Source organism: Hyperolius riggenbachi, chromosome 3, assembly GCF_040937935.1.
Source record: "Hyperolius riggenbachi isolate aHypRig1 chromosome 3, aHypRig1.pri, whole genome shotgun sequence".
Taxonomy (NCBI): domain Eukaryota; kingdom Metazoa; phylum Chordata; class Amphibia; order Anura; family Hyperoliidae; genus Hyperolius; species Hyperolius riggenbachi.
In genome coordinates, this window is record NC_090648.1 from 67,470,539 (window position 1) to 67,495,346 (window position 24,808).

The 24,808-nt window shown below is 45.8% G+C and overlaps 1 protein-coding gene across 8 annotated transcripts in view; it reads left to right on the forward strand.

Moving 5' to 3' along the window:
• The window catches only part of DOCK6 (dedicator of cytokinesis 6), a 248,549-nt gene that overhangs the window by 58,780 nt on the left and 164,961 nt on the right, over nt 1-24,808 (forward strand). For all 8 annotated transcript variants that reach the window (XM_068274305.1, XM_068274307.1, XM_068274306.1 and 5 more), the window contains exons 5-8: nt 5,006-5,135; nt 8,130-8,345; nt 10,903-10,988; nt 23,144-23,210. In XM_068274305.1, the coding sequence (XP_068130406.1) occupies nt 5,006-5,135; nt 8,130-8,345; nt 10,903-10,988; nt 23,144-23,210 (499 nt within the window). The remainder of the gene's footprint in view (nt 1-5,005; nt 5,136-8,129; nt 8,346-10,902; nt 10,989-23,143; nt 23,211-24,808) is intronic.

Consider the following 24,808-nt stretch of genomic DNA (forward strand, 5'->3'; position numbering starts at 1 on the left):
TATAATAGAAAAAATACTATTAATAACCACAAATGGATGGAAAGAGTGTATTATCCTGAATATACTTAAGAATGAAGGCTAGAACCTTTCAGGAATATTAATAAAAACAATCAGTGGGACAGATAGCCGTCCCCTGCGCTGTCCCGCCCCCCCCCCCCCCCCCCATTTCGAATGATAGCACAGCACGAACAATTTGCACCACGCGTTATAGCCGCAGTGCGCCCCCCCAAAAAAAATAAACTCCCTCAGACTCAGTATAGGTAGGTAGCAAGGTATAGGTACCCCCAGTATAGGATCTCATATGTAGGTGCCCTCAATGTAGGTTGCCAAGCATAGGTGCCCCCAGTATAGGAAGTCAGCTGAAGGTCTCCTTCCCCCCCATAGGTAGACAAGCATAGGTGCCTCCAGTATAGGTAGCCAGGTGTTGGTGCACTCAGTAAAGCTAGCCAGCTATAGGTGCCCCCAGTATAGGAAATCAGGTGTAGGTGCCCTCAGTATAGGTAACCAGCTATAGGCGCCCCCTTGGAAGCCAGCGCCCTGAGCGATCGCTCCAGTCGCTCAGGTCAAAGGCCGGCTATGATTGCAGAGATCGAAAGCAGATCTTTATGTTAAAAGTAGGATCCACTTCCACGGCTGGAAAACAAACGCTCATGTCTCCATTGAAAAGCATTAACAGCAATTTCACATTGAGCGAAATTGCACACACGTTTCAACATACCTTACTATTTACCTAACATTGTTACTTGTTTTTATGAATGCTTACTGTTATTGGCTGTAACAGTCCTCATTCATGTATAAGATAAGTATCCACTTGAAGTTGGATCTGAGTCTCCCCGATCCATCTTCACTACTGCTTTAACGACTGTGCGAATGATTGTTTACATGATCACCGTAAAATTACCACGGGCAATGAGGATCTGCGCGATCGCTCACTCAGTGATCTGTCACGACGGTTGTGATCGCCACACACTGCTAATCACTGTTTAACTAATTTCCTTTAACCCTTTGAGGACCACAGGCTTACACCCCCCTAGTGACCAGGCCATTTTTTACAATTTAGGCCACTGCAGCTTTAAGGGCTCGCTGCAGGGACTCACAACTCTGCACACAAGTGATCCCCCCACCACCTTTTCTGCCCACCAACAGAGCTTTCTATTGGTGGGCTGTGATCACTCCTAAGATGTCGGTTTATTTTTCTATAAATATTAAAAAAAAAAAAATTTAAATTTAGCCATTTGTGTATTATTTTTCTCCTCAGCCTTGACTCTCTCCCTGCCAGCCAGTCAACACGATTGGCTGTCATAGGCATCATCCTATGACAGCCCATCGCTCTCCTGCCTTCCAGGGGGGAAGCCATGTCACACAGCTGTCCCCAGTACAGCATTGCCTTAGATCGCAGCGCTGTACAGATTAAATAGACAACGGTTTCGCTGTCTAACAGTCTCTTAGAGGCAATCACCGCTGGTAGACTGATGGTGGAGTGGAGCTCCGTCATTCAAGTGGGGATCTCCTGCAAAAACCCGCCCCAGGACTTGACGCCATTTGGCGTTAGGCGGTCCTGGAGCTGTAACAATCTTAGACGATATTGTGAAAACGATCATTCATCGTGGGAAAAAAAAGTGTGGTTTGGGTATGGACCTTCATGCACACTGATTGGTTCAGGAACCCCATGATCCTTGCACCAGTCATTGCTGCCTGGGAGTGGAGGAAGTTCATGAACACACATATATATTTACATGTTATTGTGAAAATGATGATTCGTCACAAAAAAAGGTCGCTGCAAGAATCACGTTGTGGGTAGCTCATGACCCCTTGCACCTGTCATCGCTGCCTGGGGGTGGGGCCTCATGAACACTTAGAATAACACTCTCTCCCTAACATAAAAACTCCAAGTGTCCTACACAATCAAACTCGGATTGGATTACAATCAACAATCTGTGTAAAATCACGATTGGGATCCCGACAATCAAAGTTCTGTTGTGACAGTAGGCTTTGCCGTACACTAAAGACTCGTGCACACATGAGAACTGTCACCCGAGCAGATCTGGTGACCATTTTTTACATACGTATCGCCAGCCTAGAGGGGGCAGCAGTAGATCAGGCGCACGGAGAGTGGACCAGTAAGACACTATGGGATCCAGAGGCTTCCTTCTCTGTAGGTGAGTATCTTTTAAGCTCTCTTTACATTTGCTTTAAGCGACAGTTGTGTAGCATGTGTGTGTAGCTTATCAGTGACCTTTGTTCCAGCTGTTTTTTCTTTGCTGACAGTCAGTGATCCTATCTGCTAACTAAATGCTCTCCAAACCTGCCTTCAAGTCCCACCAGCATGTATTGTTGATACCCACACAGGCGAACAAACCATTCCGTGTAGACACTGAGCATTCCGCAGGTGCTTGTGTGAGGTTAGCCATAAAACATGCATTATCTGTGGGATCTGACCTCTGATTTGTGAAGTTTTATATAAGTAAACCATAAGGCTGCCATACACTGGTCGATTGCCACCAGATCGACCAGCAGATAGATCCCTCTGTGATTGAATCTGATCAAAGTGGAATCTACTGGCTGCCTACACTGCAAACAGATTTTGAATCGATTTCACTATGAAACTGATTCACAACCTTTGGAGCTGCCGGTGCCGCCCCCCCCCCCCCCCCCGCATACATTACCTGATCCTTCCGGCGCGAGTCCTCCCGGTCTCCGCTGTCCCTTCTCCGCTCTGAGCTCCAGCTTCACTTTACTTCCTGTCGGGGGAAGTTTAAACAGTAAACTTCCTGTCGGGACAGGAAGAAGTGAAGCCAGCCAGAGCCCAGTGCGGAGAAGGGAGAGCGGGGACACGCCGGCGGAACAGGTAATGTATTGCCGCTAGCGTCGGTCGTTGGACATTGGAACTCCGCTATCGACGCTCTCCAGACCCGCCGGCAATTGAGCGAAATCTTCCGCGCGGACAGATTGACGGGAACGATCAATTTCTGTCAGAAATCGGTAGTTTGGTCAGCGTTTGCGCATCGATTTCACAGCAGATTCGATCACAGTGATTGAATCTGCTGTCTATCGGCGAGAAAACGCTTAAGTGTATGGGCACGTATAGGGTGTTTTGCCACTTAGCCAGTACTTTTGTTCTACTGGGCCCAGAATAACTGAGTAGCACCTCTAGCTGTGGTCCTTAAGTCCCATACCCACTAAACGATTTTCACGGGTGATTTGCTCAATTAACAATTTTTTTTCACAATATAGATTTAAAAAAAGCATGCCACCTGCAGCAATTGTTCTATTTTGAACAACCAACATGTTGGAGATCCCCAATGCACCTGGCCGCATCTGCTGGTTGGTACGTAGCTTAAAGGGATACTGTAGGGGGGTCGGGGGAAAATGAGTTGAACTTACCCGGGGCTTCTAATGGTCCCCCGCAGACATCCTGTGCCCGCGCAGCCACTCACCGATGCTCTGGCCCCGCCTCCGGTTCACTTCTAGAATTTCAGACTTTAAAGTCTGAAAACCACTGCGCCTGCGTTGCCGTGACCTCACTCCCACTGATGTCACCAGGAGCGTACTGTGCAGGCCCAGTATGGTGTGTGTTTGCGCAGTACGCCCCTGGTGACATCAGCGGGATCGAGGACACGGTAACGCAGGCGCAGTGGTTTTCAGACTTTAAAGTCTGAAATTCTAGAAGTGAACCGGAGGCGGGGCCAGAGCATTGGGGAGTGGCTGCGTGGGCACAGGATGTCTCCGGGGGACGATTAGAAGCCCCGGGTAAGTTCAACTCATTTTCCTCCGACCCCCCTACAGTATCCCTTTAAAGGACAACTGTAGCAAGAGGTATGTGGAGGCTGCCATATTTATTTCCTTTTAAACCATACCAGTTGCCTGGCAGCTCTGCTCACCTATTTGGCTGCAGTAGTGTCTGAATAACACCAGAAAACAGCATGCAGCTAATCTTGTCAGATCTGACAATAATGTCAGAAACACCTGATATGCTGCATGCTTGTTCAGGGTCTATGGCTAAAAGTATTATGCAGGGAATACACCATGAGATATTGTGGCAGATAGGTGGTTCAATAGATAATTTCTGACCAGTCCGATCTTATTTTCGAATGTTTTTCTGATTGATTTATCATAGAAGTGAATGGAAATTGATAAGAAAAACGATTGGAAAATCGATCGGACAGTAAATCTGATGAAAAATCTCATCGTGTATTTTCAACATTAGAGGCAGAGGATCAGCAGGATAACAGGCCAGGCAACTAGTATTCTTAAAAGGAAATTATTATGGCAGCCTCCATATTCCTCTCACTTCAGTTATCCTTTAAAAGCAAGGCTGCACAGCCAGAACTGCTGGTGTATAGTGAGGCTGTAGCTAATGAATTTTACAGAGCCACACCGATCCAACATGCAGACAGCCTGTTACGATACTCATCAGTGCATGTTACAATATGGATTTTAGTAAAGGGCTTTGTGGTCGCATTGAGCCCTTTACCATGAACTGTCTACATATTCCTTATAACTGTACTGGTCCAAGCCCTATCCCATAGAGCCATATCAATCCCTGCCATGCACTGATGAGGATCTAAAGTCCAAAACAGTCTGTATGCATATTGGATTGATGTGGCTTTGTAAAATGTGTTAGCTATAGGCTCACTATACATCAGCAGTTCGAGATATGCAGCCTGGCTTCAGGGGGAGAGATGATTTGCATATTCTATCATGGGAAGCCACAGCTGCTCACTTACAGCTGAATTATTGCAAATACTTTCTGTTTTAAGAAGGCAAAGTTACATTTAATTCGCACACCAGCATCAAGCATGCGGCTTATTCTTACAGGCATCAGTCAGAACATCTGATCTGCGTGCTTGTTCATGCCAAGCAATGCCAGGACAGCCCGACAATCTGCACATGGCTCTCTCTTCAAGTGACCTTTAAAACACTAAAGTAGTTAGTACAGATTTTATATTTCCATAAAATTACCACTTAAAATGCCCTTGCTAAAGCTCTGATCTTGTCTAAACAGGTCCCAGCGCCTGTGCACCATGTACACCCCCATCACGGCGGAACGACAGCGACAACGACAGAAGACTCTGACCCGGCAGCTGTATGAGCTGGACGAGGCCACGGAGGAGAGGGGGGCGCCAGAGGATCAGGTAATTATTAGGAATGCTAACTATAAATTTTCCTTCTTAAAAGGAACCTGAGATGGGGGGGAAAGAAAAAATGTATACATACCTGGGGCTTCCTCCAGCCCCCTTTGGACTGACGGCACCCTTGCCGCTGTTTTTCGCCTTCTGGATCCTCAGTAAGGGCTTCTGTAAGTTCAGTCAGCTAGGCTTACTTCGCATGCGTGGCCCGGCCGTGCTCCCGTAGCTGGGAGCGCAATGGGAAAGCATGCGCAGCTGCACTGTGCATGTGCATGCGCCGACTGACCCCGAGAGGCCAAACTTACGGTAGCATTTATGGAGGATCCGGGAGGCAGAGAACGGCGGTGAGGGATCGATGAGCCCGAAGGGGGCTAGAGGAAGCCCCTGGTGTATATGTATATATATATATATATATATATATATATATATATATATATATATATATATATATATATATATATATATATATATATATATATATATATATATATATATTATATTTTTTTTCTATCCCCCGTCTCAAGTACACTTTAACTCATATATGACCACGTCACGCCGACAGGCGTGATCGCCACCGCAGCCCCAGGACCGCCTAACGCCGATCGGTGTAAAGTCCTGGGCCCTGGATTTGCAGGAGATCGCGCGCACATCTCCGCTTGGATGAGGGAGCTCTACTCCATCATCAGTCTCCCAGCGCTGCGATCTATGGCAGCGATGTACTGGGGACAGCTGTGTGACACGGCTGTCCCCCTGGGCGGCAAGGAAGCGATCCTCTGTCATAGCATGATGCCTATGACACCCAATCACGCTGATTGGCTGGCAGGGGGAGGGAGGGATAATAAAATAATAAAAAAAATGAAAATGTATTGTTATTTTAAACAACTAAATATTTATAACAAAAAAAAAATAAACATTGGGGGAGCAATCGCAGCCCACCAACAGAAAGCTCTGTTGGTGGGAAGAAAAGGGGGGGAATCACTTGTGTGCTGAGTTGTACAGCCCTGCAGGGAGGCCTTAAAGCTGCAGTGGCCTATTTTGTATAAAAAATGGCCTGGTCACTAGGAGGGTTTAAGTCCAGGGCCTCTTACCTCAGGTTCTGTTTAAAGGAAACGTAAAGTTAAAAAATAAATCTGCCCGTTTACTTTCCTGGGGCTTCTTCTTGCCCCCCTGAAATCTTGGTCACTACCTGTCATCTCACACGCGGCTGTTCCTCCAGGGTCCCCCTCCAATGCTGAATGCATGGCCCAGTGCCACACACATCCTCCATCGCACCTGCGACCGGGAGTGCTTGCACACTAAACAAAAATTGATACTGCACATGCACAGAATGCTACCGTTTGGGAGAGCATGATAAAGTGCGCAGCCAGCACTGAGCATGCGCAGTGGCTGGCTGGATTATCGAGGGGGACAGCGGAGGAACGGCGAGGACCGAGAAGTCTTCAGGAGGGTAAATAGGCAATTTTTTTTTTACTTTAGGGTCACTTTAAAGGAAACCAGAGATGCTATAACATAAAAGTTTTATACATACCTGGGGTTTCCTCCAGCTCCATGCGCACGAACCGCTGCCATGCTGCCATCCTCAGCCTTCTGTATCGCTGGTATCGGGTCCTGTAACTTCTGCCAGTCTACTCAAGAGAATTGCCGCTCTCTATGTTGTGCAGACTGACCAAAGTTACCGGACCCAGTACCAGCGATAAAAAAAAAACCTGAGGATTGTGGTGTGGGAGCGATCCGTGCTCATGGGGCTGGGGGAAGCCCCAGGTATGTATAAAACATTTGTTACAGCGTCTCTGGTACTCTTCCAGACATCAATGCTCTTTCCTCCTCAATGATTTTAGCAACTGCACAGCTTAACCTCTTGAGGACCACAGGGTTATACCCCCTAGTGACCATTTTTTTTAACAATTCAACTTACCACCCAATTAATTTTACCTCCTTTTCTGGCCACTAATACAGCATTTTTGGTGGTCTCTGATTACTGCAAATTTTTTTATTATTATTAATTTTAAATGATATTTTTAAAATAAAAATCATTTAACCTCCCCTCCCTCCCCCCTAAATTGGCCCTTAATGCAATACATCCACTACACTATCCTCTCATAGGCATCAACCTATGAGAGGGATCACATTGGGTGCCGTTGCTAGGGACAGTTAAGTGACTAGGCTGTCCCCTGTACAGCGCTGCGCTAGACTACACCAGTTAATTGTGTTTTTTTTCCCTATTTTACAGCCTGCCAGCTCCGATCGCGGCTGGTAGGCTGATCGCCGCATCCCTGCTGTGTTTACAGCCGGGGACACGCGCTCGAGCACGCATATGCTCACAGCTAATCCTGGCACACCGCACATGACACCAATCGGCGTTAGGCGTTCCCCCAGCAGCCGCGCTCCCCCCGCCCATCAGCATTAGGTGGTCGGGGGGTGGTTAACATATGGGCTTCCACAGGCCTATATCAGTCAGCAAGTCTGGTAGCAACACATAAGATAGGAGAGATCTTGCCTAAAGAGTTTGATTTCTGTCCAGCCATTTGTATTGTTCAGTTAGTCATGCTCGCTGCATAAACAGCCCTCTGACTTCCCTGCCCTCCACCGCAACTAAGCAAAGCAACCTGGGCTCAACCCCTCCGCCATCTTGTTGAATGGTTAATGTAAAAAAGCAGCAGCATATAGATAAAACTCAAAAAAAATGTGAATATCGTGCAAAAAGTTAATGTATTTCAGTAATTCATATTAAAAGGTGAAACTAATATATGCACCTTTGCCAGTGTTTTGGATGAATTAGCTGATTAGATTCTGGCACTTTAAATATTTAACATTTTCACAATATTGTAATGGTCTGAGATTCTGATTTTGGGGTTCTCATAAGCTGTAAGGCATAATCATCAAAATGATAACAAATAAAGGCTTGAAAATATCTTTCTCTGAATGTGAAAAGTCTCTAGATAAAGAAAATAAAATACAACTTTTCAAAAACTTCTCCCTGATGACCACTGGTTTCTACAGGAAGAGAAGAAACGGGCATCTGCTTCTTCACTGGATGAAACCCCTCGAGGCAGCTGGGCTTCCAGTATATTTGATTTAAAGAACTCTGCCCCAGATCCGCTGCTGTCAGGCCTGCTGGAAAGGACCCCGCCAGAGGAGACGGACAGGATGAATGAGGAGCAGCGCAGAGAACACAGACACCCCCATATCCTGGCCCTCTATCCAGCCCCCGATGAGGTGAGAATACTGACTGTACCACAGAAGTCCAGATATCATTTACAGTCCATCCGGAAAGTATTCACAGCTCATCAATTTTTCCACATTTTCTTATGTTACAGCATTATTAAAATATGCATTTTCATTTTTTCCCTCAGAATTCTACACACAACACCCCATAATGACATCGTGAAGAAAGTTTAGTTAAGGTTTTGGCAAATTTATTAAAAATAAAAAAAACTGTGAAATTACATGTACATAAGTACTCAATACTAGGAACCTTTGGCAGCAATTACAGCCTCAAGTATTTGTGAGTATGATGCCGCAAGCTAGGCAAAGAAAAATCTGCAAAATTGGCCTAGGATAGGTGTTATCCTTGGCCAATTTTGCCGATTTTACTTTGCACCACCTCTCAAGCTCAATCAGGTTGGATGGGAAACGTTGTGTACAGACATTTTAAGATCTCTCCTGAGATGTTCAATCAGATTCAAGTCTGGGCTCTGGCTGGGCCACTCGAGGACAACCACAGAGTTGTTCTAAAGCCACTTCTTTGATAGCTTAGCTGTGTGCTTAGGGTCGTTGTCCTGCTGAAAGATGAACCGTTGCCCCAGTCTGAGTTCAAGAGCGCTCTGGAGCAGGTTTTTATCCCGAATGTCTCTGTACATTGCTGCAGGTGTATTTCCCTTAATTCTGACTAGTCTCCCAGTTCCTGCCGCTGAAAAACAGCCCCACAGCACGATACTGCCACCGCCATGCTTCACTGTAGAGATGGTATTGGCCTGGTGATGAGCAATGCCTGGTTTACTCCAAATGTGACGTCTGGCATTTACACCAAAGAGTTCAATCTTTGTCTCGTCAGACCAGAGAATCTTGTTTCTCATAGTCTGAGAGTCCTTCAGGTGCCTTTTTGCAAACTCCAGGTGGGCTGCCATGTGCCTTTTACTAAGGAGAGGCTTCCGTCTGGCCGTACAGGCCTGATTGGTGGCTTGCTGCAGGGATGGCTATCCTTCTGGAAGGTTTTCTTCTCTCCACAAAGGACCTCTGCGTGGCCATCGGCGTGAGCATTCTGCACATGTGCTGTTCATTCTTTAAGAACCGCGGGTGTGCAGAACGCTCATGCCGACGGGCATGTGAGACAGACGCGCCAGAGGGCTGCACTGCACAGTTGTCATTTAAGTTTGGCCATTTTAGATCACTGCTCAAGGTCCTTTTAATAAATTTGCCAAAACCTCAAGTAAACTTTTTTTATGTTGTAATTTTGGGGTGTCTTGTAGAATTCTGGGTAAAAAAAATAATTGAATCCATTTTAGAATAAGGCTGTAACATAACAAAATGAGGAAAAAGTGATGCACTGTAAATACTTTTTGGATGCACTGTATATGCCAGCTCCTGATTGTCTTTTTACCTCTGTACCACCTTATTACAGTAACCCAGCCCCTGAGTGTCTTATTACCCCTGTAACCCCTTCTTACATTAACCCAGCTCCTGGTTATCTTATTACCCCTGTAACACCTTATTACAGTAACCCAGCCCCTGAGTGTCTTATTACCCCTGTAACCTCTTATTACAGTAACCAGCTCCTGAGTGTCTTATTACCCCTGTAACCCCTTATTACAGTAACTCAGCTCCTGGCTGTCTTATTACCCCTGTAACCCCTTATTACAGTAACCAGCTCCGGAGTGTCTTATTACCCCTGTAACCCCTTATTACAGTAACTCAGCTCCTGAGTGTCCCATTACCCCTGTAACCCCTTATTACAGTAACCCAGCTCCTGAGTGTCTTATTACCCCTGTAACTCCTTATTACAGTAACCCAGCCCCTTTGTGTCTTATTACCCCTGTAACCCCTTATTACAGTAACCAGCTCCTGAGTGTCTTATTACCCCTGTAACACCTTATTACAGTAACCAGCTCCTGAGTGTCTTATTACCCCTGTAACACCTTATTACAGTAACCAGCTCCTGAGTGTCTTATTACCCCTGTAACCCCTTATTACAGTAACCAGCTCCTGAGTGTCTTATTACCCCTGTAACCCCTTATTACAGTAACTCAGCTCCTGAGTGTCTTATTACCCCTGTAACCCCTTATTACAGTAACCCAGCTCCTGAGTGTCTTATTACCCCTGTAACCCCTTATTACAGTAACCAGCTCCTGAGTGTCTTATTACCCATGTAACCCCTTATTACAGTAACCCAGCTCCTGAGTGTCTTATTACCCCTATAACTCCTTATTACAGTAACCCAGCTCCTGAGTTTCTTATTACCCCTGTAACCCCTTATTACGGGAGCCCAGCTCCTGAGTGTCTTATTACCCCTGTAACCCCTTATTACAGTAACCCAGCTCCTGAGTCTCTTATTACCCCGTGTAACACCTTATTACAGTAACCCGGCCCCTGAGTGTCTTATTACCCCTGTAACCCCTTATTACAGTAACCCAGCTCCTGAGTGTCTTATTACCCCTGTAACCCCTTATTACAGTAACCCAGCTCCTGAGTGTCTTATTACCCCTGTAACCCCTTATTACACCTGTACCACCTTATTTCATTAGCCCAGCTGCTTAATGTTTGTGTTCTGCCGTAGGATGAAGCGGTGGAACGATCCACCATTCCTGAGGTGCCCAAAGAACACTTTGGTCAGAGAATCCTGGTGAAGTGTATATCCCTGAAGTAAGTTTTGTTCTAATTGGCTTTAAAAGAAATTTAAAAGTCAACCTAAAAAAAAAATAATAAAAAAATCAGTTTAACTTATCTGGGGCTTTTTGCAGTCCCCAGCAGTCATCCTGAGCCCACAATGTCCGTCCGAGTCTTTCCAGCAGCGGCGACCCTGCAGAGCTGGCCACCCACGCGCCTCCTCATCCCGTTGCCATATCCGGGGGTGTTCTACGCATGTGTACTTGAGCTTGACACCCTGTTCTAGACTGTATAAGACCATTCAGAGTCAGTCAGCTATTTGCATGGCATTCTGGTAATTAAGGGTGGGTTTCTCAGATGCAGCGTAGTTCTGTTCATACTTTCCTCTTAGAATCAAGGCTATTTTTGCCTGTGTAGAATACAGTTTATTTTATCCCTAATGATCACTGCTATTTATTGCCTTCCTGACCACAGTAATGTTGTTTTGGAGGGTTTGTCTGCTCTTGTCACTGGTTTTATTTTAGGAACTGAATACATACATGGAAATAAGGGGAAGTCGATTAGGCTTTTAGATGGTTGGGGTCGGTGGCAAATAAGCGAGGTCAGTAAAATAGTGCAGAGGTTGGCAACCAATAATTAGATGAAGAGTTGTCAGACGGACGGGGTCACATCAGGGGCAAAAGATCATAGAGTGGTCAGGCAAGCTGGGTTTTTAACAGGAGAAGATGATGATCAGGGGCAGCCCTACCCTGAAGCCGACTGAATCATGTGATTCAGCGCAGCAGACTGTACAGCATCAGCTCTACACTCTGGTCTGTTTCAGTCTCTTCCTCTGCTCTGCTGCTCCTGCCTGGAACCCATGGTGAGAGTGATACGAATGCTGCCATATTTATTTCCTTGTAAACAATACCAGTTGCCTGGCAGTCATGTTGTCACGTACCTGTAACGGAGGAGACCGATTTGCTGAGGGCAGCAACCCCTGCGACTTATCAACCAGAGGCCCTGGTTTGGGGACAGGGTCCTCCTGTTAACACGGGGCAGGAGTGCTCGCAGGACCAGTAGCCGGAGCAGACAGGAACTGGAGACTCCCGCAGGACAGGTCTGGTAGTGCAATAACCCGTCCACCAGTAGACTTGCAGGTGATCTTGACACGCAGGTTCTATAGGAATGAGACACAAGGGCGGATCCTTGGACAGGCCGGGTTCGGTAACAGAGCAGGTAGTCAGACAGGCAGGGTTCGGCAACAGAGTGGATTTTCAGACAAGCAGGGTTCGGCAACAGAGCGGGTAGTCGTACATAGCATAGGTCAAAGCCAGAGCGGGAAGTCAGACGAGCCAAGGTCAGCATGGAGCAGGATCAGAACAGGCAGACAGAGTGTCAGGTCACAGGAACCAACTAGCTGCAATACTACAGCACCGCTGCTAGGGCTCTCCAGGCTTAAATAGGCCTCTTGGCGCGCACCACGCAATGCGCACGCCACGTAGTGCGTCACGCACGCACGGCGCGACACGTCACGCGTGCATGCGCAGACGCAACCACACGCATGCGCAAACCACACGCGCGCACCCGCGCACGCGCACACACGCGGAACAAACAATATGCATAAAACAGCCGTCCTTGCGCGTGCCCAGCATTCACACCAGCATCTTGCAACGCCAATGTTTCCGCCGAACCACGCAACGCGCACTGGTGAGTGCCGACAAACCACCTCGAGAGGCAGCCCGCCGAGACCCCCCAGGACGACCGCCAGCATCCGTGTGTGCCAGCCGCCTTACCTGGACAGGTAACTGACCGTGACAATGCCCCCCCCTTACGGGCAGCCTCCGGATGCCTCTTGGAGCTGGCTTACGTGGAAATCTTCGATGAAACCTTCTCACCAGTACAGGTGCATGAACAAAGGAAGCTGGTTCCCACGTGTTATTCTCGGTTCCATAATTCTTCCACTTGATTAGATATTGTAACTGGTTACCCCTCCATCTGGAATCCAGAATGCTTTCAACTTCATACTCCTCCTCATTGTCTACAATATCTGGAGGAGGTGGTAACGGATTCTGTCCAGGAAACAGGTCCGGCACAACTGGTTTCAATAAAGAGACATGAAATACAGGATGTATTCTGAGATTACTAGGAAGTTCCAATTCATAAGATGCTTGTCCAATCCTTCTCTTGATTTCAAAAGGCCCAATAAATTTGGGACCTAACTTCTTGGATGGACATGTAAGCTTCAGATTCTTCGTTGATAGATATACCCGATCCCCAACTTTCAGGTCCAAATCCCCCCTCCTATAACGATCAGCCTTTCTCTTAAAATCCTCTTGAGCTTGCGCCATGGATTGTTGAAGAAGTTGGTTATTCTGTGCTAGCCGGTTGGCCAATTCCTCAGCAGCAGGGACAGGAGATTCTTCTATAACATCTGGCAGAAATGAGGGATTATATCCATAATTGGCGAAGAATGGAGTCTGTTTTGTGGAAGCATGTAGAGAGTTATTGTAAGCGAACTCCGCAGATGGTAACAGTTGGGACCAGTTGTCCTGTGCGCCTGAGGTGAAACATCTAAGATACTGTTCCAGTGTCTGATTGGTACGCTCTGTTTGTCCATTTGATTGTGGATGATAAGCTGATGAAAAGTACTAATGAATATTGAGCAACTGACATAAAGCTTTCCAGAACTGTGACGTAAACTGCGTTCCTCTATCTGACACGATGTTATTAGGAATGCCATGGAGTCGTACAATCTCCTTGATGAACACCATAGCGGTGGTCCTGGCCGAAGGTAACCCCTTCAAGGAAATAAAGTGTGCCATCTTCGTTAATCGGTCCACCACTACAAAGATAGTATTGACACCATCCGAGTTTGGTAATTCTACGATAAAGTCCATCGAAATCGAGTGCCATGGTCTAGGAGGAATCGGTAGTGGATCCAGCAATCCCCATGGCTTCAAGTTGGAACCTTTACTCCGGTTACAGACTTGACAGGACTTGACGTACCTTTCACAGTCCTTCCTCAAGGCAGGCCACCAGAAAGCACGTTGGACTAGTTCATAAGTCTTAGCACTCCCAAAATGACCTGTAAGTTGGTGATCATGAAATAACTTGAATATCTCCGGTCGAAACTTTTCTGGCACAAAAACTTTATTCCTAAAAAACCATAAATCATCTTTCAACGTCAATTGTGACTTAATCTTCACTGGGGGGGTTGAGTCATCTCTACGAAGTCTTTCCACTAAATCAGGTTGGATCAACAAAAAGTTCTGCTTGGAAAGCACAGTGTCCATCTTCTTTGGTACTTCTTCCTCTGGGAACATCCGTGAAAGCGCATCTGGCTTGGTGTTCTTTGAGCCAGGTCGATACGTGATGTGGAATGAAAATCTTGAAAAAAAAAGTGCCCATCTTGCTTGTCTTGGATTAAGCCTCTTTGCTGTTTTTAGGTATTCAAGATTTCTATGGTCTGTATAAATCAAGATGTCTTGAGAAGCCCCTTCCAGTAGATATCTCCACTCCTCCAGAGCGTATTTAATAGCCAATAATTCCCTGTCTCCCACGTCGTAATTCTTCTCTGCATCCGTTAACTTTTTAGAGAAAAATGCTATAGGGTACAGGATAGCCTTCTCACCTGACCTCTGAGACAGAACTGCACCCACTGCTGAGTCTGAAGCGTCCACCTCCAGAGTATACGGTAGTGCTGGATCAGGATGTCTGAGAATAGAGGCGGACGTGAACTGTTCCTTCAATTTTTCAAAGGCGCATTGCGCTTCCGTAGTCCATTTAAACGGAACTTGTTGTCGGGTTAGCCTCGTGATGGGTAGGATAATGGCAGAAAATTTTTTTATAAACTTCCTATAAAAGTTTGCAAAACCTATAAATCTCTGTACTGCTTTCTTGTTCACAGGAGCTGGCCACTCAAGAATAGCTTGGATCTTTTGGGGATCCATGGCGAATCCTTCAGTAGAGATGATGAGTCCTAGAAATTGGATGGTGTGTTGCTCGAATTCGCATTTCTCAGCCTTGGCGTATAATTTAAAGAGCCTCAGGCGTTCCAGAACCTGACAAACTTGTTTCCGGTGCTCTTCTATTGATGTAGAAAAAATCAAGATGTCGTCCAGGTAAACTACCAAAAAATGGTCAATGAATTCTCTTAGCACATCATTAATAAAGTGTTGAAATGTGGCTGGTGCATTACAAAGTCCAAAGGGCATAACTAGGTATTCGTAATGCCCGTATCGTGATCTGAAGGCGGTCTTCCACTCATCCCCTTCTCTTATTCTTACCAGATTATAGGCGCCTCTGAGGTCCAGTTTTGTAAAGATCGTAGCGTCTCGTAGTTTCTGAAACAATTCCGGCATGAGTGGTAAAGGATATCTATTTTTGATGGTAATTTTGTTTAGTTCTCTGTAATCAATGCAAGGTCTTAGGGTTCCATCTTTCTTTTGTACGAAAAAGATTCCAGCACCGGCAGACGATTTAGAAGGTCGAATAAATCCTTTTCTTACATTCTCTTCGATATACTCCCTCAACACTTCCTGTTCCGGTTCTGATAGAGGAAACATCCGACTGAATGGAATTGCAGATCCAGGAAGAAAATCAATTGGGCAATCGTATGGCCGGTGGGGAGGTAAGGTATCTGCCTTCTTTTTATCAAATAATAATAATAATAATAATTCCTTTTTTTTGTATAGCGCCTTTCTCCTGTCGGACTCAAAGCGCTTGCGAGGCAGCCACTAGAGCGCACTCAGTAGGCAGTAGCAGTGTTAGGGAGACTTGCCCAATGAACTCCTTACTGAATAGGTGCTGGCTTACCGAGTCGGAAGAGCCAGGATTTGAACCCAGGACTCCTACATCAGAGGCAGAGCCCTTAACCATTACACTATCCATCAAAGACATCCAGGTAAGCATGATAGTGTTCAGGTATGGCCTTCTGTAGGGCAGTAATACATAACAGATCCCCTGTAGTTTCAAGTGGTGCCGTAATACAGCTCTTGTCACAATAAGTTGAAGGAAAAGAGACAGTGCCAGATATCCAATTAATTGCAGGGTTATGTGCCTGAAGCCATGGTAATCCCAGGATGACAGGGTGGAGTGGTGATGTGAGAAGGTCAAGTTTTAACTGTTCTTTATGCAGTCCTTGGATAGTGGCAGCCAGGGGTAACGTTTCCCAAATAACAGGACCAGAGCTGACCTCACTTCCATCTGCTAGATGGATCAGAAGAGGATTTTGTTTGTGTTGTATTGGTATTCGATGGAGGTTGGCGAATGCGATGTCCATGAAACAACTACATGCACCTGAATCAATTATAGCTGACACCTCGAGACTTCCTTCGGGTAGCTGGAAAGAAATAGGAATAGAGAAATGGTTAGTAGAGGGTCTAATGATCTGTAAATTATATGCAGGTTGATTCCATGAGCTTTGTTTTTTCCTACCAGACACGCGGTTCGGACAATCATCCAGGAAATGGCCTGCAGCGCCACAGTAAAAGCAGAGGTTTTCCCGGCGTCTTCTCTGCCTCTCTTCAGGGGACAAATGAGGACGGAGTACGCCAATTTGCATTGGCTCAGATTGATCTTGAACCGTCACCGGAGGGGAAGGGCTGGCAGGTGCCAGGGGTATCCAATTGGAACCTGGATTCCGTTCACTGGTTCTCTCCAACTGGCGTTCCCGAAAACGTCGATCTATTTGAATGGCTGCAATGATAAGCAATTCCAAGGTAGTAGGTGGGTCAGCTCGGGATAACTCGTCCTTAATGTGTGCAGATAATCCCTTCCGGAACTGATATTTTAGTGCTGAATCATTCCAGTCGGTGTCGGCCGCCCACCGGCGGAACTCTGAGGTATATTCCTCCACTGTCCGGCGTCCTTGGCGAAGATATCCGAGTGCAGATTCAGCAGTAGCACCACGCTGCGGATCATCATAAAGCACCGCCATGGCATCAAACTGGGTCCCCGAGGTAGCTAATGAGGCATGCTTCTGATCCATAAGATTGTGGGCCCATGTCTGGGGTTCACCCTGGAGCAGGGAGATGATAAGTCCCACTTTTACTTCTTCACAGAAATATGTGCGTGGTTGGAGATTGAAATACAGCTGACAGGAGTGCCGGAATGCTCGGAATTTAGCTCTTTCCCTAGAAAAACGCTCTGGTATCGGTACACGTGGCTCAGGAGGAGGTGTTGCAGCTGGAGGCGCAAGGACAGGACTGGTCACTGGGGGCGGTGCTGTTGCTGGAGCTGATATTCCACTTGCTGATAGTTCCCTCACTCTTCCCTCCAGACGTGCATGACCTGCTTGTAAATCCTTCATAGCCTCAGTCAAACTGGACATCTGTTCATATAGTGCTGTCAGGACTTTTGCTGCCTCAGCGGTCTCCATTGAATGGCTGTAGTATTTTGTCACGTACCTGTAACGGAGGAGACCGATTTGCTGAGGGCAGCAACCCCTGCGACTTATCAACCAGAGGCCCTGGTTTGGGGACAGGGTCCTCCTGTTAACACGGGGCAGGAGTGCTCGCAGGACCAGTAGCCGGAGCAGACAGGAACTGGAGACTCCCGCAGGACAGGTCTGGTAGTGCAATAACCCGTCCACCAGTAGACTTGCAGGTGATCTTGACACGCAGGTTCTATAGGAATGAGACACAAGGGCGGATCCTTGGACAGGCCGGGTTCGGTAACAGAGCAGGTAGTCAGACAGGCAGGGTTCGGCAACAGAGCGGGTAGTCGTACATAGCATAGGTCAAAGCCAGAGCGGGAAGTCAGACGAGCCAAGGTCAGCATGGAGCAGGGTCAGAACAGGCAGACAGAGTGTCAGGTCACAGGAACCAACTAGCTGCAATACTACAGCACCGCTGCTAGGGCTCTCCAGGCTTAAATAGGCCTCTTGGCGCGCACCGCGCAATGCGCACGCCACGTAGTGCGTCACGCACGCACGGCGCGACACGTCACGCGTGCATGCGCAGACGCGACCACACGCATGCGCAAACCACACGCGCGCACCCGCGGAACAAACAATATGCATAAAACAGCCGTCCTTGCGCGCGCGCGCGTGCCCAGCATTCACACCAGCATCTTGCAACGCCAATGTTTCCGCCGAACCACGCAACGCGCACTGGTGAGTGCCGACAAACCACCTCGAGAGGCAGCCCGCCGAGACCCCCCAGGACGACCGCCAGCATCCGTGTGTGCCAGCCGCCTTACCTGGACAGGTAACTGACCGTGACACATGTTGATCTTCTGGCATAAGTAGTGTCTAAGTCAAAACCCTGGAACAAGCATATGGCTAATCTAGTAAAATCTGAGTCAGTTGAGTCAGAGTACCTGATCTGCATATGTTTGTTCAGGGTCTTCGGGAACCCGAGTGCTCTTAAAGACGGGCGGCTCTGTAATATGCATGCACTAGAAAGAGCCTGCAGTCACAATACGGAGCCGCCTATCTTCAGGAGCACTTGGGCTCCCGAACACTTCCGAAGCCTCCCGCTGTGTTGGAGAGCAGTATTCGACCGATTGGTTGAATACTGCTACTGGGGATCCAGCGCTGGAACGAGGAGAACGTGGGAGGAGCAGGAAGGCTTTATAGGACCCAGAGCCTTCTCTCTCCATAGGTAAGCATCTGTTTTTTACTTTTGTAGCTTAAAATTCACTTTATGCATATTATAATTACTATTATTATTGATTTATAAAGCGCTAACCCAGGGGTGCTCATTAAGTAGATCGTGAAGGACTTCATGGCAGATCCCGACCCCACTACATTTTCCATTCTGTATTTACAAGTGTGCTCCTAAATTGTACATAGGCAGATCATTTTGACTTGCTAATTTTTTAAAGTAGCTCACAAGCCGAAAAAGTGTGGGTACCTCTGCGCCAACCCGTTCCGTGGCACTGAGCATATATGCTTAGATCTACAATAGTGCCTGGATTTTATTGTGAAGATTTACTTTGAGGAGATGAGCTGCCTAGAGTGTCCATCTTGTCCTGTTTTGAGCATTTTTTTTTTGTTGGGCCACTGTAATCTTTTTCTTCTTTTCTCTGTTACAGTGGGATGCGAAAGTTTGGGCAACCTTGTTAATCATCATGATTTTCCTGTATAAATCGTTGGTTGTTACGATAAAAAATGTCCGTTAAATAGTGAAATGAAGTTTATTGGATTTACATAAAGTGCACAATAATTGTTTAAATAAAATTAGGCAGGTGCATAAATTTGGGCATTTTATTGATTCCAAAACCTTTAGAACTAATTATTGGAACTCAAATTGGCTTGGTAAGCTCAGCAACCCCTGACCTACATACCCAGGTGAATCCAATTATGAGAAAGAGTATTTAAAGGAGTCAATTGTAAGTTTCCCTCCTCTTTTAATTTTCTCTGAAGAGTAGCAATATGGGAGTCTCAAAACAACTCTCAAATGACCTGAAGACAAAGATTGTTCACCATCATGGTTAGGGGAAGGATACAGAAAGCTGTCTTAGAGATTTCAGCTGTCTGTCTCCACAGTTAGGAACATATTGAGGAAATGGAAGACCACAGGCTCAGTTCAAGTTAAGGCTCGAAGTGGCAGACCAAGAAAAATCTCGATTAGACAGGAGCAACGAATGGTGAGAACAGTCAGAATCAACCCACAGACCAGCACCAAAGACCTACAACATCATCTTGCTGCAGATTTAGTCACTGTGCATCATTCAACCATTCGGCGCTCTTTACACAAGGAGATGCTGTATTCAAGAGTAATGTAGAGGAAGCCCACAGCACAAACCGAGCCACTTGAGGTATGCTAATGCACATTTGGACAAGCCAGCTTCATTTTGGAATAAGGTGCTGTGGACTGATAAAACTAAAATTGAGTTATTTGGGGATAACAAGGGCCGTTATGCATGGAGGAAAAAGAACGCAGCATTCCAAGAAAAACACCTGATACCTACAGTAAAATATGGTGGTGGTTCCATCGTGCTGGGGGGGCTGTGTGGCCAGTGCAGGGACTGGAAATCTTGTCAAAGTTGAGGGACGCATGGATTCCTCTCACTATCAGCAGGTTCTGCAGAGCAATGTCCAGGAATCAGTGACAAAGCTGAAGATGTGGCGGGGCTGGATCTTTCAACAAGACAACGACCCTAAACACTGTTCAAAATCCACTAATGCATTCATGCAGAGAAACAAGTACAATGTTCTGGAATGGCCATCTCAATCCCCAGACCTGAATATAATTGAAAATCTGTGGTGTGAGTTAAAGAGAGCTGTCCATGCTCAGAAGCCATCAGGCCTGGAACCCACTACAAAACGCTATCGCTAATCGCAGTCGCAAGTGTTTTGTATGATACTTTGATACTTTTCAGTCAGGATTCAGGAAAAGGCACAGCACTGAAACAGCATTAGTCCGAGTAATGAATGATCTACTCACTGCAAGGGACAAGGGTGATTGCTCAATTCTGATTCTTCTTGACTTGTCAGCAGCATTTGATACTGTGGATCATGAAATTCTTATCCAGCGACTGAAGAATTACTGTGGCCTAAGGGGTACTGTTCTTAGATGGTTTCAGACCTTCCTATCTGGCAGGACACAGCAAGTATGTCTGGGCACACACTACTCTAATCCAGTGCCACTTGCCTATGGAGTTCCACAGGGTTCTGTACTATCACCATTACTCTTTGCAGCCTACATGCTCCCACTGGGCAAAATAATCCAGAACTATGGCCTAGGATACCAATGTTATGCAGATGACACACAACTGTATCTGTCCTTCAAGCCTGGCACCCAAGACCCATCAGCATCCATAAATGCGTGTCTAGTGGATTTACAAAATTGGATGAACACCAGCTGGCTGAGGCTGAACTCTGACAAAACAGAGGTGTTGGTGGTAGGTGGTCCACACATGATGGATAAAGTTCAAAACGCTCACCACCTCAAACTAGCAATTGGGGGAGATACTGTACAGTATAAAGACTCTGTGCGAAACCTTGGGGTGATCCTGGATGGAAATCTAAAACTCAACAGCAGATATCAGCTGTCATCAAGTCTTCCTTCTTCCATCTAAGAAATATAGCGAAAATCAAACACCTTATCCCAGCTGAAGACCTACCTGCCCTGGTTCACGCATTTGTATCCTCCCGCCTAGACTACTGCAACGCCCTGTTCATCGGATCTACAGATAAGTTTCTGCGCCCCTTACAGCTAGTACAGAATGCTGCAGCCAGACTCCTAGCCAATGCCCCCCGCAGCTCACACATCACCCTAGTACTGCAAACTCTTCACTGGTTGCCAGTAAAATGGAGAATCAATTTTAAGATCTGCCTGCTGACATTCAAGGCTCTACACCACATGGGACCCAAATACATAGCGGATCTATTGGAACTTTATGCCCCTTCACGCACCCTCCGCTCTGCCAACAAGATGAAGCTGGTTATTCCCAGGATACACTTAACATTTGGTGCTCGGGCCTTTTCCTACGCAGCCCCTACTCTATGGAACTCACTTCCACAATCAGTACGAGAGGCTCCTTCTCTGGACAGCTTTAAAAAAAGGCTAAAAACTCACCTCTTTTCCCAAGCCTTTGAGACTGCATAATGCAGAGTCACAGCGCTTTGAGTCCCCAGGGAGAAAAGCGCTATATAAATATTATTGTTATTGTTATTGTTATTGTTATGAGCAGTTTGTAAGCGATTTCATGAGCGTTTTAAGGAGCGATTTTAGAAAGTGTAAACAATTTGCCAGTGGTTGTGTAGCGATTAGCGTTTTAAAGTCTGATTAGTCCTTTCATTTATTTTTAATTTTGTTACAGTGTACATTAACTTTAAAACGCTAGCAAAATCGGTCTGTGCAAGTTTTGATGAGCGATTATTCCAGTGATTATATACTTTACATTGAAGCGCTAACGCAAACAAAATGCTGCATGTCCTGCGCTTGCGATTTTGGGAATCGCATCCGCTCCAGTGGAAGTTGGCACATCCTTTAACATTAGCTGAGCATTTTTTGGAAATCGCTAGCGTTTTCAACCGCTCCCTAAATGCTCTGAAAAGCGCTCTTGTGGGTTCCGGCCCTCACACCTGAATGAACTAGAGATGCTTTGTAAAGAGGAATGGTCCAAAATACCTTCAACCAGAATCCAGACTCTCATTGGAATCTACAGGAAGTACTTAGAGGCTGTAATTTCTGCAAAAGGAGGATCTACTAAATATTGATTTCATTTTTTTTTGTGGTGCCCAAATTTATGCACCTGCCTAATTTTGTTTAAACAATTATTGCACACTTTCTGTAAATCCAATAAACTTCATTTCACTTCTCAAATATCACTGTGTGTGTCTCTTATATGATATATTTAACTGACATTTTTTATCATAACAATCAACGATTTATACAGGAAAATCATGACGATTAACAAGGTTGCCCAAACTTTCGCATCCCACTGTATTCCTCCTGACAGTGGACAGGCACTCATAGGGCAAAACAGGGCTGGTCCTAGGTACCAGGGCTGCGGAGTCGGTACAAAAATCATCCAACTCCGACTCCTCAGTTTATGAAACCACTGACTCCAACTCCAGGTACCCAAAATTGCCCCGACTCTGACTCCTTAGTCTAATACTTACCCGGGCTGTGGATTTGGTACAAAAATCATCCGACTCCGACTCCACAGCCCTGCTAGGTGCAATAGGGCCCCCGGGCAAAATTACCCTGACAGCCGCAGTGCAGCGACTCGCCTGTCCCAGCGTGCTCCTCTATCAGTCCGTGGCTCCGTGTGTTCCCATGTTCATCCTCACAGGGGCGTTTCTTGTAACATGTTGTTATGGAATTGCATGCTGCCAGGTCACTGAGCAGATGCGGCCAGCGGGGATGAAGGCGGAGACGCACAGAGCCGCAGACTAATGAGGAGTGCACCAGCTGGGACAGGGGAGGCGCTACACTGCCGTACATTTTATATTAGACAATAAAGTTGGTGGAGAGACCTGAGGGAAGGAGGCGGCTGGGGCCCTGAGAGAATTGTCTAGGTTGCTCCAATGGTAGCATCGGGCCTGAGCCACCATATGTCCATTGTTCATAGTTGATTACTGCTGAAAACACATGGGATGGCAGATTGTCTGCTTCTGCAGCTGTGGCTGCCAGTCGTTATAGTCGTGTCTGAGGTACCGAGATCAATCAGCAGTGTCACATTGTGATGTCAGCAGCGATCCTGCCATGGCGACCATCACGTTACTGAATTGTGTTTCTGTCTTGTTGTTTCAGATTTGAAATAGAAATCGAGCCAATATTTTGTGTCATGGCCCTGTATGATGCCAAAGAGAAGAAAAAAGTACGTAGAAACTTCAGCAGTGTAATTTTCAGTATGAATTATCATGAGAGAAAGCATGCAGTAAAAGAGAATGACAACAAAAATGTTACATAGTTACATAGTTATTTTGGTTGAAAAAAGACATACGTCCATCGAGTTCAACCAGTATAAAATGGAAAAGTGAGGATTTGGGTTCTTATTATACATAAGGTAGCCACTAACGATTCAGTTTGCCAAACAATCGTATAAGAATGGTTCTTCAGATGAACGATCGGTGATCATTGGGACCCCCTAATGGACAATAATCTCCTAACCAATCCAATCAGTTTTGACGGGATTGAGCCGACAATCAGATTGATTTCGTTAATCTGATTGTACAGGTTAGGATATTTTGTTTCCATTAGTGGTCACAAACAATCATTTCTGATCGTTCATCTGAAGAATCATTTGTAAAAGATTGTTCAGCAAATGGTATTGTTAGTGGCCACCTTTATTAACCACTTCACCACTGAGGGGTTTTACCCCCTGAGCACCAGAGCAATTTTCACCTTTCAGCGCTCCTTCCATTCATTCGTCTATAACTTTATCATTACTTATCGCAATGAAATGAACTATATCTTGTTTTTTCCGCCACCAATTAGGCTTTCTTTAGGTGGGAAATTATGCCAAGAATTATTTTATTCTAAATGTGTTTTAATGGGAAAATAGGAAAAATGTGGGGGAAAAAAATAATTATTTTTCAGTTTTCGGCCATTATAGTTCTTAAATAATGCATGCTACTGTAATTAAAACCCATGAAATTTATTTGCCCTTTTGTCCCGGTTATAAAACCATTTAAATTATGTCCCTATCACAATGTTTGGCGCCAATATTTTATTTGGAAATAAAGGTGCATTTTTTTCAGTTTTGCGTCCATCCCTAATTACAAGCCCATAGTTTATAAAGTAACAGTGTTATACCCTCTTGACATAAATATTTAAAAAGTTCAGTCCCTAAGGTAACTATTTATGTATTTTTTTTAATTGTAAATTTTTGAATTTTTTTTTAATTACAAAAAAAAAAAAAATGGGGAGTGTGGGAGGTAATGAGTTAATTTTTTGTGTAAAAATCATTTATTTGTATGTGAAAAATGTGTAGGGTGTAGTTTACTATTTGGCCACAAGATGGCCACAGTAACTTTTTGTTTTAATGCGACCTCCAAGCGTCCTTCCGGAAGCTTGGAGGAAGTATAAGGAGGCTGGACACGTGAGTTTTTTCTCACAATGATCGCGCTGCCCATAGGAGAGCAGCGGATCATTGTGGGGCTTAGATCAACGAACGGGAATGGATTTTCCCGTTCATTGATCTCCGGGCGAGCGGGCGGCGTGTTTACGAGCGGGAGCGCGGACAGCGTCGGGAACGCGGAAAGTACGGATTTCTCCGTCCCTGGGGGTTAAAGGATGGAAAAAGGGACGGAGAAATCTGTACGGGCGGGGGTAAAGTGGTTAAGAAAGGGTCTGTATGTTAGATAATAAATTACATTATGAGATCTCCCAAGTTTTATGCTAATTCTATGCAGATGTAATCAGCTTGGAATTCGACCAATCAAATGCAGCTGTTGATAATTTTGATATTATTTT